We start from the raw sequence: 26173 nt of genomic DNA, 5'->3' as shown, positions 1-26173 counted from the left end.
CCCCAGGGGAAGCAGTAAGTCTGAGGGCAGGATGACTCTGATTCCAGCTTGAAGTAACTCAAGATTACTCAAGGAATGAGTTTTGGAACAGGGAAGAGATATAGTCAAATGGGAATAGTGATCTGCATGCACATTCGCTTCAGGTAGGAGAGAAACGGCTCTGATGTAGGTTCAGGGGAAATAGGAATGGAAGAAGCCATATTCTCCAGTTCTCCCTTTACTGTCAGACTTTTAGCTGCCTCTCTCATAACCCCCCCACAGTACTTCCTCTTCACCCTCCTCTAGCATTCACTGGAGGCTACCATTAGGGTTGGAATCCCGAGAATTCAGGGATCACTTCTCCAAATGTGTAACCCTATAGCCCAGTGCTTTACACACAAGAGACAGCAAATAAACAAGCCTTACTTAAACACTGCTCAACAGAGGAGAAACTAAAATACCCTTGCAAAATTGCAGATTCGGCATTAACTAGGGAATTTCTTTCGAGACACTTAGAGTGCTCAAGATGTCATTTGGACTCATTTGTATGCAGTTAGAAAACCTTTGCTTCCTCCAGAGACAGGAGACAGAGATTTTGCACCTTCCGCCCTCTTCTAGCCCTAAGGACCAGGACCAGAGATGACTTTCCTCTCTCCACTATCACTATGAAGTTTGCACTTTGGTTTCTATAGAATTCAAAAGTAAACAGTTTGTTTAGTTGGTCGAATCTTTGTGAAGCTGAGCGATTTGTCATCTGGGCTGTTACACAACTTCTAGAGAGGAAAGCAATGCATTTGCAAGTAAAATGAAGAGGAAACTGCTAATGAGGCATCCCTAAATAACCCTGTGTTTTCCCAGGAAAAGCATTAAATTTTTTTAAAGATAAGTTAGTAATAAAAATAATAATAAAGCGTGTTGCAGAATAGTTCCCCACAGACGCACATTAAAAAGCATGATAAATGATGTCAATATGCACACTAATGGATCAGGTCTGTGTATGTGTCTTGAGGCTTGCTATGTTCACTTGGCTGGAGGCCCAAGGAAAAGCTGACTTGCATCTTGCATGAATAAATTCTTAATTAGCTGCCCAGTTCTGAAGCTTTTAGCATCTACAAATAACTTGAGTGTAGGGTCTGGGTAAAGTGTAAAACTTTTGGCTTAGAAATATTTTAAGGTTGTAGAATACTGAAAACATAATAATTCAAAGAGGCGTCTTTATCCAAACACACACTAAAATTACAATTATTCAACCACTTAAAAAGACAATGCTTAATCCCATTGTTTTCAAGTGTAATACTATCATTACTAAACCATGAGGTAACCTTCCAGATTCTGTTCTCTGAAGATGTTGCCCAAAAATCTATATAATTGATATTTATCCTGCAATTTTTTTTTAGTTATTCAGAAGTCTATTTGGAAATGCTTAAAAATCCCCATGTAATGTAATCAAAGAGTGTTAGTAAAGTGAGTAGGGTGCATTGCAAGAAGCTGATCCATGTTTGATCCCTGGCATCCCATGGTGTCCTCCAAGAATGCTGAGACTGATCCCTAAGTCAATAGCAAGAAGTAAGCCCTGAACACAAATGAATGTAACCCCAAAACAAAGACAAATTAAAAACAAAACCTACAAATAGTCACTTGGTTGAAAACTATATATATGTGTGTGTGTGTGTGTGTGTGTGTGTGTGTGTGTATACACTATATATACATATATATATATATATATATATATCAGCATCCAATATTTTTATATATGTATTTATATTTATGTGTAAGTGTGGTGATCTGAAAAGACCACACGATTGGATGCTGCTATAGATCTGAAAATATATTAAATAATTAATTTTCATTGGTGATGCTAAATTTCTACAGAGGATGTGATCAATTTCTTTCCTCCAGAAATATACAATACTTAAAATTCTGGCTGTGCAAAGGTTTCAGTCATCTGATATGCAAAACTTATTATGTAGAAGGTACTCTGTTTATCAAGAAAAAAATTCTATTAAATAGCAAATCGGCTCCAAAAATCTTTATCCAAATAAGAAACACATCCTGACTACATTGAGATTTATCATGTCATGAAATCTCAATTTCCTTGATAGATGGAATCTTTTCTACTTTTCTTCAAAAGTCAGAAATATTATAAAAATGAAAAGAACTCCAGAAGGTCACTGCAATGCCTTAAAGCAATGCTTCTCACAAGAGTGTACATTAAATTCATCAGAAGAGCGTGATGAGTAATGACATGGGGCAATGGACTAAGATTTCAAGGACCAGACTACAATGGAACTAAACTCTTGGAAAATATTAGCAGAAATTTTTTTCTTTTTCAAATTATTATTATTATTAATTTGGAACATACAGATGATGTTCAGGGGTTACGCCTGGCTATGAGCTCAAAAATCATTTCTGGCTTGGGGCACCAGATGGGAAGCCAGGGTTTGAACTAAATTCCATCCTGGGTCATCCCTGTGCATTGACTTTTGTGCTTTGGCTCTCTTTTATTGTTTTCTTCAGAACACCCAACCATGGTTTCTCCTGACTTTATTTTTCCTACAACTTACATATGTGAGATCTGTATGTAATATAATAATAACTCTTCTTTATTTTTTTATTTAAACAACTTTATTACATACATGATTGTGTTTGGGTTTCAGTCATGTAAAGAACACCACCCATCACCAGTGCAACATTCCCATCACCAATGTCCCAAATCTCCCTCCTACCCACCCAACCCCTGCCTGTACTCTAGACAGGATTTCTATTTCCTTCATACATTCTCATTATTAGGATAGTTCAAAATGTAGTTATTTCTCTAACTGAACTCACCCCTGTTTGTGGTGAGCTTCATGAGGTGAGCTGTAACTTCCAGCTCTTTTCTCTTTTGTGTCTGAAAGTTATTATTGCAAGAATGTTTTTCATTTTTCTTAAAACCCATAGATGAGTGAGACCATTCTACATCTTTCTCTCTCTCTGACTTATTTCACTCAGCATAATAGATTCCATGTACATCCATGTATAGGAAAATTTCATGATTTCATCTCTCCTGACATCTGCATAATATTCCATTGTGTATATGTACCACAGTTTCTTTAGCCATTCATCTGTTGAAGAGTATCTTGGCTGTTTCCAGAGTCTTGCTATGGTAAATAGTGCTGCAATGAATATAGGTGTAAGGAAGGGATTATTGTATTGTATTTTTGTGTTCTAGAGTATATTCCTAGGAGTGGTATAGCTGGGTCGTATGGGACCTCGATTTCCAGTTTTGGGAGGAATCTCCATATTGCTTTCCATAAAGGTTGAACTAGACGGCATTCCCACCAGCAGTGGATAAGAGTTCCTTTCTCTCCACATCCCCAACAACACTGCTTGTTCTCATTCTTTGTGATGTGTGTCAATCTCTGGGGTGTGAGGTGGTACCTCATAGTTGTTTTGATTTGCATTCCCCTGATGATTAGTGATGTGGAGCATTTTTTCATGTGTCTTTTGGCCATTTGTATTTCTTCTTTGTCAAAGTGGCTGTCCATTTCTTCTCGCCATTTTTTGATGGAATTAGATGTTTTTTTCTTGTAAATTTCTGTCAGTGCCTTGTATATTTTGGAGATTAGCCCCTTGTCTGATGAGTATAAAAAACTATAAAACTCTGCTCCAAGAAATAAGAGAGGACATGCGAAAATAGAAGCACATACCCTGCTCATGAATTGGCAGGATTAACATGATTAAAATGGCAATACTCCCCAAAACATTGTACAGATTTAATGTGATCCCCCTAAAGATACCCATGGCATTCTTCAAAGAAGTGGATCAGGCACTTTTGAAATTCATTTGGAACAAAAAACACCCTAGAATAGCTAAAGCAATCATTGGAAAAAAGAATATGGGAGGAATTACTTTCCCCAACTTTAAACTGTACTATAAAGCAATAGTTATCAAAACAGCATGGTATTGGAATAAAAACAGGCCCTCAGATCAGTGGACTATGCTTGAATACTCAGAGAATATTCCCCAGACATACAATCACCTAATTTTTGATAAAGGAGCAAGAAATCCTAAATGGAGCAAAGAAAGCCTCTTCAATAAGTGGTGTTGGCACAACTGGCTAGCCACTTACAAAAAAATGAACTTAGACCCCCAAATAACATCATATATGAAGGTTAAATCTAAATGGATGAAAGACCTCAATATCAGACCCGAAACCATAAGATTTATAGAACAACGCATAGGTAAAACACTCCAGGACATTGAGACTAAAGGCATCTTCAAAGAAGAAACTGCTCTCTCCAAGCAAGTGAAAGCAGAGATCAACAGATGGGAATGCATTAAACTGAGAAGCTTCTGCACCTCAAAAGAAATAGTGCCCAGGAGACAAGAGCCCCTCACTGAGTGGGAGAAACTATTCACCCAATAGAACTCTTCTTTAATAATCATTTTTCTCACTAATGAGTCAGGTGACACTAAAAAGTATCACTAACTAATTAGTATATTCATTAACTAATAGGAGGATTCTTATATGCATTCCTAAAATTAAATAGGAATGTAGAGTACTTAGATAAATTGATATAAACCTATATGTAAATCTTTGAAAATAAAAATTGTATATTAGACAAGAGGACTCCCAGATGGATGATTTAGTACATAGATGTTTTTTAAAAGTTACTACAAACTTACCAAGTGCCATCATATATTGTTTTAATATTTAAGAATAAAATTTTTTACCAGGCCATGCTCTTACATAAGTTTTTAGCAAGGATATGTTGCCATCTCTTCTGCATTTCATTTTAAAATATCTATCAAATTAGCCACTAAAAGGGAATGACAGATAAATAATACATAAATAATCATATGAAAAAGCCCTCACTACCACTGAAGAAGTACTTTCATTTTTTCCCACCCAAGTTGAGTCAATTCAAGATGATAAAACATGTTATAAACTGAGTGGCCTAAACAACAAGAGATTCAAGGGCAGGACATTGGCAGATTCAGAGTCTTGGTTCATAGGTCTTCATCATTTTCCTGTATCTTCAGATGGTAGTAAGGATGTGAAATTTCTTTTGTCTTCTTTTGTATAGATTGATTACATCAAGACAAGTGTTTGAGAACTTTCCAAGGCCCTGTTTCCTAATATCACAGGAAATTAGTCTTCAGCATATTAATCTGGATATCACTCCTCAATTTTGAATGACTTCTTACATGAGATAAGAGAAGAGCTGGTTGGAGTTAGCTTCTATACAATCCATTGAGGAAACAGAGTTCAGATAGTCCTAATCAGTGCCCTACTACTTACTAATCTTCAAATCATTGGTTGAACATTTGGTACAGCCCTTAACATGGTCTGTGTTTCAAGAAGTTGTTTCTTGGGGGTTGAGCAATGCCCTACAGAGGTAGGGCATTTGCTTTGCATGCGGCCGTCCCAGAGCGGACTCAAGCTCAATCCTCGGCATCTTACATGGTCCTCTGAGCCTGCCAGCAGCAATTTCTGAGCACAGAGCCAGGAGTAAGCCCTGAGTGCAGCCAGGTATGTCCCAAAAGCCAAAAAAAAAAAAAATAAAATAAAAAAAAAATAAAGAAAAACATTGTTTCTTAAATAATTACAAACAGTACATGAGGAATTTATTCAGAAAATTAAAGGAATTATTGACAATTTTCTTGAATTTTAAGTGAAATAATGATTTTAGATAAGTGCTTCTAAGCATGACATCAGTTCTCATTTTAGAAGAATAGAAGAGAATTTTTCTTACTGTTTACATAGCTATTTAAGAAATAATTTTGGAGAAGTGTTCAATGCCTACAGTAATTATAAAAGTATCTACATTATAAAGAATCATGTATTCCTGAACCTAGACCCATTCTCCAGGTCTCTTCTATCATAGATATTCCTGTATCACAACTTGTTTGGATTTCCTTTTTTTTAAAGTATTAATTATATTGTATAGAATCGTCTATACTCTAACCTTTTAATTACTTCTATAATAATGATCATATATTTGTCCTTATTTTTGCTCCCCAAAACAATATAAAATGTAATATCATTCAAAACAATAATTAGTGCACATGATGATTAATTCCTACATGTGAAGCATCTTATTCAAAGGTCAGATGCTGTAGACAGGACTCTTCAGAGACATTTTTGAAAACCATTGAGTTTGCCACTCCAGCAGAGCAGATTCTCACACCAGCTGAACGAAGCCCTTGAGAAGGGATGAAGGAGAGTCTGTTAAAGCAAAGCATCTAGCACATCACAGCAGAGTTCACCTCTGTGCTCTCCAGTCACATAAGTCACATCCCCCTAAGTCACATCCCCTTAGTCATATGGTCACCTCCACAGTCCTGACATGCTGCGCATACTACTGGCCAGTAAGCCCTCCCATTCTCTTTGTTCTAGCTTTCTTGTGCAGGAAAATCCTATTAATCGTGTAACTGTAAATACTCCTCCTGATAATAAAGAGTTGTCTCACTGAAATGGCTCCAGAAGGACTTTCTCTGGATACCTCCGACACCTGTTTTCCACCCCTCTCTAGGTCAGCCTGAGTAAGGAATTTTCCCAGGACCAAATAACCCCTGGCTACACTGTTTATATCTTCAACATCTGGTACCCAATGTGGGGCAACCTGCCTTGTAGTTGAAATACGGAATATTGATCATTATCTTATAGCTGCTCTGTAAGAACAGAAATAATCTTTTTCTTTCATATTGAAATTTTTGAATTTATACTGGCTTTGCTATAAATTATTACAACTTTATAGTTTCAATTGAAAAAAATAACCTCCTTGCTTTTCCTTTGATACTACATGGGATGAATTTATTTTTAGGCTCTGCTTGGCAAATTCAAGATTCTTTTCCTTCATAATTTTAGAACTCAGGTTTTTATTCAATATCTCAAACATTTATAACTTGTATTTATTTTGACTGACATTAAACATAGTGTTATTTAAAAACAGATTTAAAAGTGGGCTTTACAAATACATACAAAATAATATGACACCAAAAGCTATAAAAAGAAATGATCATGTAATTTGCTGAATGAAACTGGATGGAATATTGCTTAATGAAGACAGCAATGAACAGAGGGACAGATACGGAAGTATATCTCATATGTGGGGTATGAAGGGATTAACAAAAGGATAGAAATAATAACATATGCAAAGTTACATAGAGAATTGAGCCTATGTACCCTGAGACAATGTTGAAGGGAAAATGAACTATTGTGAGGAGAAAAGGAGTGTTGTAATGTTGTATGCATGAAAACCTTCATTGACAATATTTAAATTCATGTTGAATAAAATAAAGTAAAAAATAAAGAGGGAAATTGAGAATAACTTTCTTTCAAAATTTTAATTTTATTTTTCAGGTATCATGGCTCTAATAGTGCTTAGGTTTATTGTTTTGAAGTACAAAACCACTGCACCTTCACCACCATCCTCGTGCCTAAAACTAATCACCCCTACTGGGCCACAGTCTAACTTTATAATATTTTTTTATCAGTTGATTGCCACAACATGCATAAAGATCTTCATTTTAGGGGAGGCACATTTCAGGAGGCACACCAGATGTATCCCAGGATTTCCCTGGTGTGGAGAACTGAAATAACCCTCATGGGTTCCTCAAAAGGCCCGCTATGGATGCTTCTTACCCTGCGTGGATAGTTGAGTAATTCCTGAAGAAATAAATCCATGCTGGGTATTACATTTTTCTGTCATTATTTGGCTATCTCTCCTTTGTAAAATCTCAAGCAAAATTATGGCCACTATCAAATAATTTGGCTCAGAAATTCCAGCACCAAAGATTACTAAGAGAAGCCCTTTTCTGGATAATATTTAACACCAAAATCAAAGACAGTATTTTTTTCTCCTCTTCAAATACGTTCTTGCAGCCTTAGTTTCTGGTAATCAAGGGCATAGCCAGAATACAGATTCTGGGCTATTGACTCTTCTCAGAAAATGGGGGAAAAAAATAGGGGATTTGGCTCTTTCCTTGTCCTCTAAAACTATAGAGCTCATCTCAGTGAAGATCACTTTCCCAGATTTTTTTCTACTTCTTAATAATTCCTTATTTTGCATTTGAAGTTAGTGTGCCAAGAGCTGCCTTGGATTGTGACCTTCTCCTTTGTAACTCAGAATTCTTACAGCTCACGCCCAATCGCCCATAGCTTAAGTATTGACTACTGTTAAACTTTGCTTTGTGATTGTAAACATTCTTCTCAATATCTATGACTGACTTTACCCCTAATAGAACCCTCCTGCTTAAAGATCAAACATGTTTGAGGTCTATGCCAGAAGATGCAGGTCCCCATATAAAATATTTGTGTGTGGTTATCATTTATTTCGTATTTCACTGCCCGTGCAACCCACTCTCCCTGAAGTGGATTCCTTAAAATCCCACTTGTGCTGTAGGACAGAAGCCACCTTCAGCAGTTGATACTGTCCCTTCTCTTACTATGCACTTCAGTATATTCTACAGATGAGTGATCTCATCTTGTATTGGCCCTTTTCTCTCTGAGTTATTGTGTTTAGCATTATGTCCTACAATTTCATCTAAGTTTCAGTTTCAGCAAACTGCAAGATTTCATCTTTTTTTAAATAGCTGATAGAATTCTGTTTATGGCTTCTTAGACCATGCAACTGACATTGGATATATTTGCTCTGTTTCTATAACTTAATATTATACTGAGAACTTCAATGAACAGAAATGAACATATATCTTTTTGAACTAATGCTTTTGGTTTATTTATTCCAGGGGTATATACTATGGTGTATAATCAAAGGGTCATATGAAAACTCTAGTTGTACACTTTTTAAAAATTTCCATACCTTTCATCTTTCTTCCAATGAAAAGATTAAATCATTATTTCTTACAGTATAGTCATAAGAAAATAATATTCAAAGCAATGGAATATACACGTATTTTAGTCATGCAAATCAAAACAAGGATCAATGTTTTTGAAATGTTACATTTATTAATTTGAATATATCTTCAATAAGATTTTGGAAAAACATTGCAACAATTTTAACACAATTTATAGATTTTTTTAAACATTTTATTACTTTGAAAGAACTTTGTTGACTTATAAATAAAATTATTTTGAAGATTAGTCAATAAGATATATTGATAACTGATAATCTCTAAAATAAGTCAGTTTGAAAAAAGTAGTTTAAAAAAATGTCTTCCCAATAAGTTAGTATTCTCTTTCAATCTTCTAGAATTTTATTTTAAATAATAATTGATTATTCAGTGATGACTTTACATTAGGTGATTTAAAAATACAGGAATTAGACAAGAAAAAACACAGGCATCTTCAATGCTTAAAAAACTGACACACATTTTACTAAAAAGAGAATAACTTTCTACTTGTAGATTGAAGATAATGCAAAAATATGGAAATACTTTTAATAAAGGAAATTTCAGCATACTGGAGACCTCGATGTTGACTGATGTTTTGTCATAACACAACTGGAAGTCACAAGTCTATGGCACTGTAACGAAACCTATACCCTCAAGAAGATAACAGCTTGGGTATCAAACAGATGGGAAAAGGTTCTTTTGTGTTCCAATTCAGTAAACATTTATATTGCTATCATTTTAAAAAAATTTCTTCTACACACAATCTCTGATGGGGGCAAGTAGCAAGTTAAAAATAGTCCACATGGACTGTACCTATCTGATCAGAAACCAAGTACTTAGACATAGCTTGACAGCTCATGTGTAATCTCATTCTCTTCCATGAATTCTATTCACAATGCGCATTTCCTGTGGGAATTCAATGGATGGAGAGAAATGACTTTAAGTGTAGCAACCTTAAAATGTTCTGTCACCCTAGACAATCTGTTGCTTGATGTGCTGGAATTTAGCATAACTTCAGAGATTTATTACCAACAACTGCTAGTTCATTATTATCAATTCTAAGACTAGCAAGTGATGAACTATTCCCAGACTACACTTTGGAGTAAAATGTCTTTTTTTTTTAAATCTCTAAAGTGTTTTATCTTTGTGTCTTAATTTTTAGTTTCCCTTTGAGAAAACTGCTCTGTTGCATGAATATAAGACAGGCCATAATTCTCCACAGTTGGAGTATTTGATAAACTGTCACAAAGATATAACTTCTCTATTTCCAACCTCTACTAAAAAGGGCTTTTACAACATTAAAAAACAACTATCTTCTGTTCCCTCACCAAAATTACTAATACTAATTTTTATGGCTTTATAAACCAAGCTTCACATATATCTTTGCTTTCTAAATGAAAATCTTCTGATCTATGGCAAGAATGGATCCAATGAAGATAAAAGCTCAAAACCCTAAAGTTTCATTTCTACTGAAGTAAATGAGCATGCATTATTTAGTAATAAGACTATCTAACAGTTGCTGAATTGTTATAAAGTGAGCGCTTGTCTCATAATGTGTTTGCAAGAATAAGTCATTTGGTTCTCAAATGTTGGATAGATTTTTCTAAATTTTAATAAGAAAAATATTATAATAACCTACCAACGAAAATACCTAAATTCACATTTATAGAAAGTGGATAATTTATTTTATTTTGCTGGCAGAAATATCTGCCTGTTGTCAAAGTTACTCTTGACTTGATGCACTGGTTGCTTGCAACAGTGCTGAGGCAACATGTTTGGAATGAAGCAGGGTCTCTGCATGCAAAGTACATTACAACTTATTGAACTATCACCGCCCTAGAAGGAGCTAATATTTACCAAGAGTGCTGGTAATCATCTAATCTTAAATATTTGCCAAGTGTTTATATTTTTTTCTGTTTGTTTAGTATTCCTTAATTTATAAATTAGGAATTCATGAGCTATCTCTTCCAAGGATGTTTTCTTATTCACATTATCCTCTCTGTTTAGAATAATACATTGGACAAAGGACTGAGAATGTTATTTTTATTATGTTATTTTGCTTTTGTGCATTTATTTCATTATATTTTTAACCCTATACCAGTACAGAGAATAAACACTCATTGTACCTGTAGTATAGTTTCTTTGGTTATACATCCAGAGGAAACCTTACTTTCCATTTGACCCTTCCCCCCCCATTCACTCAATTATCTTCAAGCAAATCTAAATCTTCTTCATCTCACCTATAAATATGTCAGAAATATTACATGAAGAAAATGAATGGAGACCCACACATTATATATTTTATTACTTTTAAATTTTGCTCAATCAAAAGGTACTTTTTGTGAGAGACTGTAGGATGTTTGGTGGTTTTCTAAATTCATGTTTTTTCTGTAGACAGATAGGAAGGTGTTTTCTTCCCATTGTTAGACTTACAGTTTCTCAATAGTAGTGTTAATGCCTTCAATACCTCTGTATCCCAATGAACATATGGTGCACTGTTTTGACTATGAAAGCTGCCTTTTATATATTGAGTCCAAATGCATGTAAAACAATCCTAAAATCGCACTCTTTTTTTTGTAAAGTGAGAACAAAAGTATAGGTGGCCTTCCAACCTAGAAGGTTATACATGAAAAGTAAAGGGAACAGAAATGAGTTTGAATTCCTTCATCTCCAACAAAACTATATAGGAGGGCTGAGGTCAAAGAAAACCCAAGATGAGAATGTTTTTGCAGAAGTATCCTGGGCTTCTGCGGTACCCCCACCATTTTTTTATTTTCACTATAAAATATTTGAAAGGATTTTTGACATTTGTTTAAAAGTGAAAGTAGTTGATATCTGAGAAAAGGGAAAGTGATTTAGGTTTGTAACAGCTGTCATCTTCCTAATGGCAAAGATAAGCATTTATAACGTCTACATAAATCAGAGGTGGGAACATTTTTCTGATCTAACATGGAGTTAGAAGTAGGTAGTAGAAATGGAATGGGGTAAAGGATTACACTGGAAGTGCTAGGCAGAAAAGAGAGAGCTTCACCATCAGATGAAGTGAGAGACATATGGTCTGCAGCATACAAAAACCCTAAAACATCAGTTTTTAATACAATCAGCTAGGAGGCATCCATGAAAGATATTAAATGTATCAGTTTAAAAGAGCATGCCTGAGGCCAGAGCAATAGTACAAGTAGGCCATTTGCTTTGCATGCAGGTGATTTGGGTTTTATCCCTGGCACAATGTACAGTGCTCAAAGACCAACAGAGTTGATGCCTGAGCTCAGAGTTAAGAATAAGCCTGAGCCCTGCGAGATGTGGACCCAAAACAAAACTAACAAAAAAAAACATGTTTTTTTCTTACCCCTCTTTGCTCCCTTGTCTATCAATTCCTAAGCCCCCAACATGAGGGTGTAGAAACACTGACTGGAGGCCAACTAGGGCATATAGATTAGCACAGGGACTTGAAGTTGTTCACACAAATTCCCAACTATAGGCCTTTCTAAACCAAAGCAGCTCCTAACTGGGAAGGAAAACAAACAAACAAAAACATTCAGGGAAGTTCAGAATTTTGAATATTAAGTTGGATGAGAATTTTTGTTTTTTTGTTTAGACTTTTTTGCATGCTGGATTTTATGATCAAATCAAGACCATCCTGAGAGACAAAAAAAAATATCCTCCAGATACTGCTAGTGACCCTGAACATATTCTGAGAATTAGACATAATTTCCCTTCTCCTAAAGATCTAAACATTCTTCAGGTCCATTTCTAGTTACACTTATTGTATATATAGTCTCTCTAAGATATAATTGCCATTGAGGCCTGTAAGATGCAGAAACAATGCCTATTGTAAAGAGAAGATACCACAGAATTACTACCAAAATTCATTTTTAGAAGAGAACAAAATGAACAGTTTGATTTGAGATGGATATTTTCTAGGCTTAAATTCTAGGCAGGAATGTCAGGTCTTGAATCAAATTGATAAAATATATAGCACCTTGCCACCATCTTCTATATTATATTTCACAGAACCAAATGATGAAATTTCTACTTCAGGTATGACCTTTCAAGTAAAAATGGTCTGTCAAGAAAGTACTAGAAAAGTGGGAAAAGGTGTGTGAAATTGTACTTAAAAAAGTGGGAAAAGGGGGTAATTTCAATGGAGTATAACACCCAGAATTGGAACTTGGAAATTTATTCCCAATCATACTTCCTCATCCCTTTATAGCTAGAGCATGTATTCTACAAAGGGTTGAATGTGTCAGTCTACTATTTTACAGCTAAAATCACATTCTTACTATGTCACAAAATAGTCCAAGTGTTTTACTTCTTCCCTTACTGAAGTTCATAAAACTAGATATATATTATTTTTACCAGGCTTTGACACTTTTATCCACCATAACTCGTGTGTCTCCTCATAATAGAGACAATTCCATTGAGTATGTCTCTAACCTAGAACACAAAGGCTTCACATAGTTTGTTAGACACTGGTTTCATAAAAATGTCTATAGAAGGTCATACAGTGAGAAATGAATGATTGGTTGACTCAGGAAGAAATGATTTCCCAGAAATTTTTTGGAAACCATTTTTTTTTACGATTCTTCTTTCTTCATATCCTTCAGGCATTCAACTTGAATCTATGCATTATCGAACCAACTGCTATCTGAATACGAATGTTAAATCTCTAAATCTCCTTATTCAAACTAGCCTTTTACTTTTGCAGGCCAGAGAGACAGTACAGGGGCAAATGTTCTTACCTTGTCTGTGGTCACCTCTGGTTTAATCCTGGCCCAGAATATGGTTCCCTAAGAACTTCCAGAAGTGATGCCTGAACAGAACCAGGAGGAAGCCCTGAACGTCACTGGTTTGGTCCAGCAATAACAGTATTTTTTCCTCAGATTCTTATTCTTTATAAAAATGTACTCATAGTTATCCAATGATATTAATTATTCCTCACCTTTCTGAGAATATCCAATGTTGTATGCTATAATAGAAATTATAATAAATCAGAAAGAACAGAATAAATGATATATGAGTGTAAACCATAGTTTGGGTGTTGTTATGGATAGAGGAACCACTGAGTGATTGGCTTAGTTAAGAAGTAAGATAAAATTATGAATTAGATAAAGTTAGGTATTAGCCATATATGATTGTTTTCAAACATAATTTAGTTGACATGATTTTAGTAGTACAGTCTTAAGATTCCTGGTACATTTCTATAGTAAGTAGGAAGATGTAGTGTAAAAGCAATCTCAATCCTGATTCAGTTTGACTTAAGAGAGAATAAAAGTAGATTGGATTAAATATAATGACAATGATGAGTATTTTGATTCATAGTTCAACATTATAATTCCAATTGATAAAGATTACAGGGAAAATAATATAAAATAGGCTGAAATTTATGTCATGAAGGAAACATTGCCTTTATATAAGAACCATTAGAAAAGAAAGTTGCTGCATTAATGAATTTAAGACAATCCTGAGATCAGATGTTTTTCATTTTTGTTGTTTGTTTTTTGCTTTTTGAGCCACAGCCAACCATGTTAACGGATATCTCTTGGCTCTGTGCCCAGACATTGGTCCTGGCAGGCTTGGGACCATTTGAGATTCCAGGGATCAAACCAGGTCCGTTTCTAGTCAGCCATATACAAGGCAAAACCCCTATTGTTTTGCTATCACTTTGCCCACCCCAGATCAGATGTTTCTTTTTGGGGGATGGAGTCACACCCAGCAGCTCTCAGGGGTTACTCCTGGCTCTACACTCAGAAATGGCTCCTGGCAGGCTCGGGGGACCATGTGGGATGCCAGATTCGAACCACCGTCCTTCTGCAAGCAAGGCAAATGCCCTATCTCCATGCTATCTCTCCAGCCCCCTGTTTCTTTTTCTTTTTTTTTTTTTTAATGTAATTGACAGCATTTGGAAACTAGGGTTCTTGTTTGGTTTGTTTAGTTTTGGTTTGGGGTCACACCCAGCAGCACTCAGGGGTTACTCCTGGTTCTGCTATCAGAAATTACTCCTGGCAGTCTTCGGTTGGGAGACAATATGGAATGCCAAGGTATAAACTCAGGTTTGCTTCTTGTTAGTCAAGCACCCTATCTGCTGGCCCAAGAAACTAGGTTTTTTATAAAGTATAATTTCAGCAAGAACAGAAGAGAACATAGAAATAACTTCTCAATAGATAATTATTAAAAAGAAAATAATTTAGCTTAGAAATATGGTTGGTGAAAGCTATTATTGTCAGGGTAGAAAAGAAGACCATCAATATAAAAATAAAATCTCAGATTTTTTACTTTTATAAAATGTACATTTTATATCATATGATTAAAGAATCCAATTATAATCTGTTATCTTTATAAGATTAGAAGGCATGGCAATATGAAAGAAGCATTCAGAAACATAAATCAAAGTGAAGTAGCAATGTATTATAAAACTTTACTAGGATACTTAACAACTATTAAAGTGAAGAGCTTAAGAGTGTTGGTGGAGGTCATAAACTCCTGGAAATTGAGGGAGAGTTACTGAATTGTCTGCCATTTAATCAAAAGGGAAAAGGAAGTCACAGTAGTTAACTAGCTTTCACCTGAAATTCAATAGTTAGCAAGAGGAAAGGGAACCATCACACATGATCAATTTTCCATCACACAGAACAGAAGACAACGCAGGGCTCGGCATGCCTTTTTTTTAAAAAACTGCATTTTATAATGAAAAAGGAGAGAGATAAATTCAGAAGGGCTTTATGAGATGGAGACTACCTGAATGTCAGTAATACATTTTCTTTTCTATTTTTTGCTTATTTAGACAAAATGTTAAAATCCTAGATCTGTCAAAGAGAAATGCTTTTTAACTTTACATATTTATTTCTTAATTTAAGGCACACATGATTTTTTTGCAATGTTGTTCATAATAGAGTTTCAGTCATACAGTGAATGCTCCAACACTACTGCCAGTACCTGTGTCACCTTCCTTCCAGGAATGTCCAGGCTTCATCTTAATGATCATTCGCAAAAGTCTACTGCCTTAAAAGACAAACATTTTTTAAAGTTTAGTTATTGTTCTTCTGGATCCATTTAAATAAGAAATTTTGGAAATTGTTGGTCTCAACATTGCAGTTGGTGTTCTTTCTTGCGTGCAGTATGAAGGATCATTTGAATGAAAATAGACCATTTTTCATGAGTAAAATGTTTTTATATACTACATAAATATAAGATATTTTTTATCTACAATCACAAAGACTTCCAATTTTTAAATGGACACAAAGAATTATACCAATATTACAAAGCTGCCCTGCTAGGGAAACAGTACCAATCATACTTCTCCCAGCCTTTGTGTCAATAAATCTCTGCATATAGACAATCTTATCAAGTGTTCCATTCTAACATCTTTCCTTTAAGAAATCTTGCAGATAATCACATTGCTCTTTTATTAATAAAAGCAAGGGACATGTAGCAATCCACCCTGGACTTCTGAGGTTGGCATGAGAGAATGTATAGTAAATTTTATTTTAGTTTGAATAAATGAAGAGAAAAAGTTTATACTTTATGTAGAAATTAATTGATCTAAGTGAGAGGATGGTATTGATACACCATAGAATAAGTTTGTCTCTGTCATTTATAACTACTTTTTTTTGTTTTGTTTTGTTTTGTTTGTTTAATTTTGAGCCATTTTTGAGTGCTGAGGAATCACTTGTGCCAGTAAGTGGGGGACCACGTATAGTACCAAGGAACGAACATTGGTCAGCCATGAACATGGATGGCACCTTAATCACTGTAGCATCTCTCTGGCTCGTATTTTTAACAAAATTTAACATTTAAAATACAATGTGCATTCAGGAGATATTCAGGAGATTGCTGAGATAGTACAGCAGGTAGGGTGCTTGCCTTGCACACAGCTGACTTGGGTTCAATTCCTGGCATCCCATATGGTCCCCCAAGCCAGCCAGGAGTGATTTCTGAGCAAAGAGCTAGGAGTATCTCCTAAGCTCTTCCAGGTGGCCTAAAAATCGAAAAAAAGAAAGCAAAAAAGAAATTCAAGAGTTGTTTGTTACCTTTTTCTTCTTTTTTTCCTTCCTTCTTTTAAATAGATATTTATAACATTTATATGGACTCCTTCTAGTTTTTTTCTTTTCTCCTTTGCCTTTCCCCCACCCCATGGTACCAGGACAAGACAGTCATATGTTCATTAGGTGGAAATAAAAAATGATCAGACTTGAATACCAAATCTAAAGTCAAATACCCAAACTACAACAAGCTGTACAAGTGGGAAACAGTTCCTCTAGCATTAAGGGTAAAGGAGGGAGATGAGTGATGCATGCTGGGAGCAGGAGCAAGGGAGGACAACATTGGTGGTGGAAATAGCTCTAATTCATTGTCACTATTACCTTAAATATTACTGCGAAAGATTTGTAATTCACTTTTACCACAATAAAACTGTAAAAAAAAATTCCAAAAATTATAATAATAAATAAATAGCTACGAGGGCCAAATATTTTAGTTAAGTAAAACCACAATTTTTGTGTTCAATCATCCTTTTCATGTGAAATTTAAGAATCTTTTAAAAATGTTATTATATATTATACACTATAAAAGGAGTACCACTTTATTCTTGATCATTCAAGAATTTGTAGTTATTAGTATACAAATTTATAGCATGATATACACTATCTTAGTAAATGCAATCTTCAAATGCCACTTTAAATGAATTGATCTTTCTTGTAATTAAATCACCATATCTTCTTATCATTTAGGCATTGTTGTAAATAGAAGAAAATATTTCAGCCCAAATGCAAAGGCAAGCCTGCTTAACCTAACAATCTCCAGCACAAGACCAAAGAACTAATTCACAACCAATTAGATGGATCACATTTAACCACAGAAGGAAAATGTAAACATTTTTAAGATCAGTGGCTAGAGAGGTAGCACAGTGGGTCAGGGGCTTTTTTTGCATGCAGCTAACTAGGATTTAGGCATTGGTAGTCCATATGGTCTCCCAAACCTAAGATTTATCCTAGTGCAGATCCAGAAATAAGACCTGAACACTGCTGCCCTGCCCACCCACCCCAAAATAAGATTAGAGTAAACAAAAAAGATTAGACTTCTTGTGAGCAAAATAAGTTATAGGAAATAAAATAAATTAATTTTTAAATTCTAGATAATGACCAAAATAAGTAAATTTAACTATAAGTTTGACAATAGTCAGTATGCAATTAAATGTTAGGATATTCATAAGAACTCAAAAAAGAAAAACCCCACATTTATAAAGACATTTGCAATGCACCCACAATTAGGATAGATAGGAAAGTACTGAGAAAAGTAACCATACATCATGAACCTTTGGTTAGGCATTCCCAGTTTATGCAAATTTCCTCATTTGCCCATGAATGGAGAAACAAAGCTCAAGTAAAATTGGTGCTTTAAGTCATAAATAAAACACACCAGAATGAAGGTGCATAACATTGCTTTGAAAGAGTAGGATTGGGACCAGCCTAGGGAGAGAGGGAGAAAAAAAACTTTCAGGACCCCAAGAAAAACTTTCAGAACACCAAGAGATACTATCGTAAGTCCTAAAATGTCAAAAAGGATGAAATTTATTTTAACAAACTAGTGAGAACAAATGCATTATCCATGATTTGTGTGATAGAGTTGAAATGGAAGTGATCCTTTCAAGAGCTAGGAGAAAAGGCAAGGAGGAATGTAGTTAAAGGGGTGTGTGTCCAGAAAATACCTTGTCACAATATCTTCTCCGTTCCAGCAGGGCAGTCCATCAGAAGTTGCTAATTCATTCACACAAAGCTGGTCAGCCAAGCCTCCATAGAATGTCTTGTATAGCCGAAGGCTGTTGATAAATTCTCTGAGTGGACAACAAAGAAAACAATTAGGACCACAAATCCATGATAAAAGCCAGCATTAAGGACTCCTAATGTTTGCTTTAGGATTAGAATGTAGCTTTTACCTTTTCTTTCTTTTACTATAATTTTAATATCTTTCTGATAAACTGCTACAACTTTATTTTGAAAAGTACTAATATTTTTATTTATTCTTTTCATTCCAAAATGTCAGTGGTTATGAATCTTATAAAACTACATACCCAAAAATTAAGTTATATAATTCTCTATTTTCTCTCAACTTTTTTTTTAAACCTTTCACCAGTTTCTGGCATTTAAACCACAGTAAGACTAATTACATTGTTTTCTATATAGAAATGTCAGAAGCTTCTAACAAGCTAACTGCTTAATGATTAAAAGGTTTGTATACTTGGTTGATTTTCCCATATGAGTTTTCTCTTTGGAGTCTGAAAACATAAAATAATGTCTTGCTTGCATACAAAAAAACCACAAGCTATGTGACATATTTCAGAAGTATGAAAATAAAAAGTTATTGGATAGAACTGAAAAAAACTTAGTTACATATTACTACATTGAGTTTTTAATGATCTCTATAATACTTCAACAATTATGGAAAAAATTTTCATTAAAATGCCAAGATTCAGAGCTAGATAGTATCAGAGAGATAAGGCTTAAGCTATGTGCCTCTTTAGGTTCTAGAACTGTACACATTCTCCTGAGCACAGATTTAGGAGTGAGCTCTGATCAATTCCAGGCGAGGAAAATATTTTTAACCCCAAATTAAAAATAAAAATATAAAAAATTAGATGAAAAAGCCAAGACTTCTGTGTTTCAAATTGATGGCTTTATGATCGCAAGAATCTGAAGGAACATTTCATAATAACTAAATCCGGAAGATTAGTTTTGAAATTTCTTTACTCAAAAAGAGTGTTTTGAGGGGAAAGACAGGGAGATATCATCCAAACTACAAGGCAAAGATAGAGAAAGGAAACACATGGTATCGAGAAACCTATAGAAAAATCAGATTAGTTAAAGTGATTTCTATAAAAATAAGACCAAAGTAGATATGAATAACTATGAATTGTAGTTGGGATAACCAAATTTAGAAAACCTAATTGGATTTTTAGTGGCAAACATAATGTACATATGCAGGTGCTGATATATAATGATACACACCTGAACATATGAAAGTATTAATTGTGACTGCTTCAATAAGCACGTTTTAAAATTAACTTATTTTGACATCCCTGATGTCCAACTCCATTAATTCTATTCTTATCTCTCTCTGAGTTCTCAAGAATTATTTGTACAAATTCGTGAAGTTGTAAACAACCACTAACCTTTATGTGAGATAAATGCAATTTTCAAACAAGCAGTATCTAAATTATAGGAAATGATCTCAGTCTCCCATAGTATGTGTTTCTTTTTAAATAATAATTTCTTTATTTAAGCACCATGGTTACAAACATGTGTGTAATTAGGTTTCAGCTATAAAATACGCACACCCCTTCACCAGTACAACTTTCCACCACCAATGTCTCTTTTCCTCTTCCCCCCATTTTCTGCCTGTTCTCAAGACAGGCATTATATTTTTCTCTCAGTATTGTCATAGTTCGTGGTAAGATTCATATCATGGGCTAGTCCTTCTGGATTTCATCTCTATTTTCTATGGGTATTATTACTATAATATCTTATTTTTCTTAAATCCCAAAGATGATTGATATTTTAGTGTTTATCTTTATCCCTCTGACTGATTTCACTAAACATAATAGTCTTCATATTCATCCATGTATAAGCAAATTTTGTGACTTCATTTTTCTAAAAGCTGCATATTATTCCATTATGTAGATGTACTACAGTTTCACTGTTGTCGGACATCTGGGATGTTTCTAGATTTTGACTATTGTAAAAAGCATTGCTAAGAACATAGGACTGCAGAGGGCATTATTGTATTGTGTGTGTGTTTTTTTTTTTTTTTTTTTTGTGGTTCTAGGGTATATTCCTAGTGGTGGTATTGCTGGATCATATGGGAACTCAATGAAAACATTTTTAAGGAATATCCATATTGTTTTCCAGAAAGGCTGAATTATATAGCACTCCCACCAGAATGAGAGTTCCTTCTCTTCATCCATGTTAGCAGTGGTTGTTTTTGTTCTTTGTGACATGAGATGATACCTTATTGTTGTTTTGATTTGTATATGCCTGATGATCAGTAACATGGAGCATTTTTTCATGTGCCTTTTGGTCATCTGTATTTCTTCTTTGAAGAAATGTCTGTTCCTTTCTTCTCCACATTTTTTTTCTTCTTCTTCTTCACATTTTTTATGAGGTTAGCTTTTTTTCTTCTTAAGTTATGTCAGTACCTTGTATATCTTAAATATTAACCCTTTATCTATTTGGTACTATTTGAGCGGCAAGATCTGAGGCAGGAACTCATAGCTGCAGAACCCTCTAACTAATGACAAGAGGTCACAGCGGCAGACTCTGAAGCTTTGGGATCAGGAAGCCATGTTGATAGGTTGAGGGATATGTTGCCCAGGTGAGGGACAGAATCTGAGAAAAGGAGCCAGTGGAGTGAGGCCATTCCACTCTGCTCCACAGCTGAACACTCCTCCTAGTCAAAAAATACCAACATGAGACATAGAAAATATCACACTTCAAATGCATCAATGGGAAAACAACATTCACCATTCTTAGAGAATGAAGATGGTAACTCCAATGACCAAAAAAGTACCATCCAGCTATTTAAGTTTCTCAGATAAGGACTTTAGAAAAAAAATATGGAGAATGTTCATAGAATTCAAAGAAAGCATGAAACAAACTGTACATGCCACAAATATGAGTTAAGAGTATATGAGACTAGAAATAAGAAAACTTCAAACTGAAATAACAGGGCTGAAAAAAAAGGTAGGCAAAATGAAAATCTCACTGGACAGTCTCTCCAATAGTGTAAGAGTGGCTGAAGACAGAATCACTGAGCTAAAAGATGGGATACATAATAACTCTATACAACAGAAGAGGTTGGAAAAGAGCCTCAAAACAAACTAACAGACAACAGGAAAAGTCCTCAAAACTGTGAACAGATAAAAATAGAAGTCTTTGATAAGCTCAACAGAAAGAATCATTGGAATCCCAGAAACACAGGAAGAAAACCCTCATGATGTATCAAAAATCATAGACATCATTGCAGAGAAACTCCCAGAGCTAAAGAGTGCATGGAACCAAATCCTACATGCCTGAAGAGTACAAGTCAAAAGAAATCAGAAGAAAAGCACCCCAAGACACTTCCTAGTCACAATGATGAATACCATAGAGAGGATGGAATATTGAAAGCAACAAGATCAAAAAGGAAAATTACATTCAAAGGAGCATCTCTAAGATTTACCACAGATTTGTCACAGGAAATTTCCAAGGCATCTAATTATTTGTGTATATTATAAATGTTTAGTTTCTTTCCACATTGATCCCTTCTATCTTCAATTAGAGCGACCTTTTAAAATTCAAATCTGATTTTCCACATAATGTCACTCAGTTGCTATTAGAATTATCAATAGAGGCTGAAATTGTAGTAAAGTGCTTAAGGGCACTTACCTTGTAATATGCCAAACTAGGATCAATTCCAGCTACACCAAATAGTCCTTCAAATCTATTATAGTCATCCTTGAGTATAGAGCCAGGATTTAGCCCCAAATCCTGGGTGTGGACCCCCAAAATAAAATGATTGTATTGATGGCTTTCTCTTTTCTATAACAGGAAACTTAAACTTTTGTAATCATACATGCAATATCTTTTCATGGCACTTTCTGCAGCATCCCCTAATTACATGTAAATGTTCTACAAAGAGAAATCTACTATTCTTCAAGTAAACCTCCATGACTTTATATGCTTAATATGAAGTTTCCTTGATTTTCCTAGATTTTCTTGTTCTAATAAGCCATCAACTTTAGATATTTGTCATGAAATACTAGACAAGATTGAGTACCATGCTTTGTGTTGGCATTAGTAATTCATAACTAACCAAACAAAACAATCCCTGTCAATTTTGAATGCACATTTTTGACAAAATCCCAGAATATTAATGTAAAATTAATATCATAACATTTTGCAGACACAGATCAGGGAATATTAGCAAGACAGTTTCATGCAGAAATGTCAAATAACAAAACATGGAAATAGAATGAGAAAAGAAAAGAGGCTAGACGATATGTTTTTCAGAGTCTGTGCAGTTTTGTTTATTGGGGGTTACTTCTTAAAATTCTGGTTAAAATAGGAAGAGGTCTTCATTGTCTATCATAAGATGTTTCCATTTTATTTAGTGGGAAACCCAGGGATAGTCCAGCAAAACTTCTGGCCTTGCTTAGTTCCAGCTACAATGTCACCCACTTGCGCTCATCACAGTCTCGGCAGATCTGCTATGTAGGTACATACAAAGTTTATACTCTTTACTCCAATGTAGTCATATGTGCATAAGTACTACAACCAAAACATTCCACTTCTGGTCAGCAGTGAAAATAAAGAAGCGTGTCAGAGCATGATAATCAGAAATGCAATCCCTTTTAAGTTCGGGTACAACAAGGAGCTGTGTTAAACTCACTGTGAGCACAATTGGATATGCTTGAGCACCACAGATGAAGTGTGTAGCCCTTCACAAGCACCTAAGTCAGTAAGCAAGTGGAGCAATCATATATGTGAGCAAACCCCATGTCATCATCACAATAAGAACAGGAGGGACAAAGAAAAGGAATGTAAAATGATTTTAAATAAGATCAAAATTTTAATTATAAAGAAAACTTATTGCCCAAATTTATCTTGATATTAGTTTATTTAAATAGAGTGGGGGTAAATATTAAGAAATAAAAATAGTCAATGAATATCATAAATCATGATAGATTTGAGAGATGCTTCCTTTCTGATGGAGCACTTGAATTTGAACCCACCACCGCCCTCCAGCCCTCTGGCTCCAGCGAGAAAGAGCTGCAGGCAGAGCCGGGAGCTCATCTCCTTTCTAAAAAATTTCAACTGAGAAGTGCAAATAGGATGCAAGCAAATTCAGTCGAACAGGCAAAACCTCTCCACAGAATTGGACAACCTGTACAATATCGGGATTCTGTGGCTGCCCAAGGCACTGTGTGAGATGAACTGGCTAGACTCCTTTGCTCTTGGAGAAAGCAAACAGGCCCTGGAGGAGGCAGCAACTGCTGACCTGGATATCATGAAAATCAACAAGCTATAACAGCAGAAGCTATTAAGAAACTGCTGAAATCTACCAGGACACAAAGGGCAGTGCAACTGGATGCAACGAAGAAGAAAGAAGAAAGGAAAAAGGAAGGGGAAGAAAAGAGGAGGAGGAGGAAGAGGAGGAGGAGGAGAAAAAGAAAAAGAAGGAAGAGGAGGAGGAGGAAGAAGAAACTAGGAGGAGAAGGAGGAGAAGAAGAAGAAGAAGAAGAAGAAGAAGAAGAAGAAGAAGAAGAAGAAGAAGAAGAAGAAGAAGAAGAAGGAGGAGGAGGAGGAGGAGGAGGAGGAGGAGGAAGAGGAGGAAGAGAAGGAAGAGGAGGAAGAGAAGGAAGAAGAAGATGATGATGATGATAAAAAATAATAGTCAAAAATGTCTTCCATCAAGAAAAAGAGCCAGTCCATACAAAGAAAAAGGAGTAAAAGTTCCTGCCACTCTAAGATTCTAACCTGGGCTATGAGCCACCTGGAGTTGTCCATCGTGAAACCAACACCAGGCCTGACACCCAGTGTCTTCAAGACTCCAGGCCTACACACGGCAGCAGCCAGGGAGCAGATTTACAACATCTCTGTGAACAGCAGCTCACTTGCAAACAGCAAAGAGATCTTCCTCAGAGCGTCTCTGTCAGGTGGTGAGAACATGCAATTACTGGCTAGTGACCTGCAGTGGGTTGATATTGCACAGCTGGATCCAGAAGCCCTCGGCAACATCAGGAAACTACCCCTCTTGAGCGAATCTACAGCAGCATACAGACTCACAATGTGAGAGCCAAAGCTCCATGGGCCTAGGACTTAAGCCCTTAGTAAAACCACTGTAAAATATATTTTTCACTTTATAACTTGCCTATAAGCAGAGGGTGTTAGCCCAAATATAAAACCACAAAGTGTAAAGAGCAGGACTCTCCATATTCAGCTGATATAGAGGAATTAGGTGGGTCCAAATGTTCCACCAGACAAGGACCCCCTGGCACAAAGCTCAGTCAACAATAAGTTGGGACCACCCTAAACATGATGTGATTTTTGATGTGATTTCTGTTCAAGTGGATGAAATGCTTGAGATGTTGAAGACTGTCAAATTCTCTCTCTCTCTCTCTCTCTCTCTCTCTCTCTCTCTCTCTCTCTCTCTCTCTCTCTCTCTCTCTCTCTCTCTCTCTCTCAATGTCAACTCGGATGGTCAACTGAACCCTAACAATAAATGAGGCACTTCTGGAACTTGAAGAGACCAACCTCTCCCTTTCTGGTTGCTTATTTGAGCATGGAGTTCCATGTTTCCTTTTGGGGCATTCAGGAAGCAAAAGACACACTGCTCCTCACACCCATCAACTAGATAAAGCTTCGCTAATCCCATCTTCTGGCCCCATGATACAGAAACTACAGGTAGTCACCACAACTGAGATTCTCTACCATTCTGCCAGCTAAGTTCTGCTGACTTCTGCTTCCTGTAACTCAGCATGCTCAGCCATTCTTGACCCCACTTCTGGTGGCATGGGAGAGTCTCTTGTCCACTCACCTGCTGCCCAGTGTCCTCTGCCTCTGCTCTTGACCTCAAGAGTCCTCTCTCAGAGAAGTGAAAGGGCAGAGTCAGAACAGGAGCTCAAAAATGGGGAGGCAGAAGGCTTTGGAATCTCAGGCTTATTCAACTCACTTCTTTTTTCAAGATGCCTTAAGGACAATGTTCTCTATTTCTCTGTTTACCGAAGACCAGACTTGGTTTGGAGTCAATTTCCATGTCTTTTCTGCTACTTCTCTAGTGGGATTTGGATGAGGCCTTGGTGGGCCCAGCTATAAGCTCTCCATGACACCACAATGCCTACATGTCACCTGTGGGACCACCAGGGAGCAAGGCTAATTTACTGGTGCCAGATTTCAGGTGGTTAAGCCTGGGACCTAGCTTCGACTGCTTGTTTTGAGTCAGCACTGATATCCCTGTCTTCTGTTCCGGTCAACCTCTCTGCCCCCAGGAATCATGTGATGGGGTCCAAAACTATGGGGATGAGTTCCTTGTCCCCACCCCAGACTTGAGGGCACAGTTTTCTCTCATGTGGCTCTTTACTATATTTGTATTTTGTTTTCTTGTGCTGCTTGACCTGATCAACTCTAGTAATCCAGTCCAGTTCCAACTATTACTTTGAACTTGATTTAGTTTTCCTGAGACTTTTGTTCATATTGTTTTGCTGAACAAATGTATATTCAATCTAATTTATTCTAATCAGAACTATGTGTTACCTGTTTTCAATAAATCATGTTTTATTAAAAAATTTGAAAGATGTTGGGATTAGAACAGAGAGCTAAAATAC

At 35.8% G+C, this 26173-nt stretch overlaps 1 protein-coding gene and 1 pseudogene across 1 annotated transcript in view; one reads left to right on the top strand and one right to left on the bottom strand.

Annotated features, from left to right (window-relative positions):
* Positions 1-26173, bottom strand: part of GPC5 (glypican 5) — a 1503836-nt gene that overhangs the window by 1091157 nt on the left and 386506 nt on the right. The window contains exon 5 of the mRNA XM_049778704.1: positions 18524-18649. Coding sequence (XP_049634661.1) covers positions 18524-18649 — 126 coding nt within the window. The remainder of the gene's footprint in view (positions 1-18523; positions 18650-26173) is intronic.
* Positions 23527-24665, top strand: LOC126016389 (borealin-like; annotated as a pseudogene).

Source organism: Suncus etruscus, chromosome 8 (assembly GCF_024139225.1).
Source record: "Suncus etruscus isolate mSunEtr1 chromosome 8, mSunEtr1.pri.cur, whole genome shotgun sequence".
Lineage (NCBI taxonomy): Eukaryota > Metazoa > Chordata > Mammalia > Eulipotyphla > Soricidae > Suncus > Suncus etruscus.
Note: the sequence above shows the minus strand (reverse complement) of the source record. Positions and strands in the feature narration are given on the sequence as shown.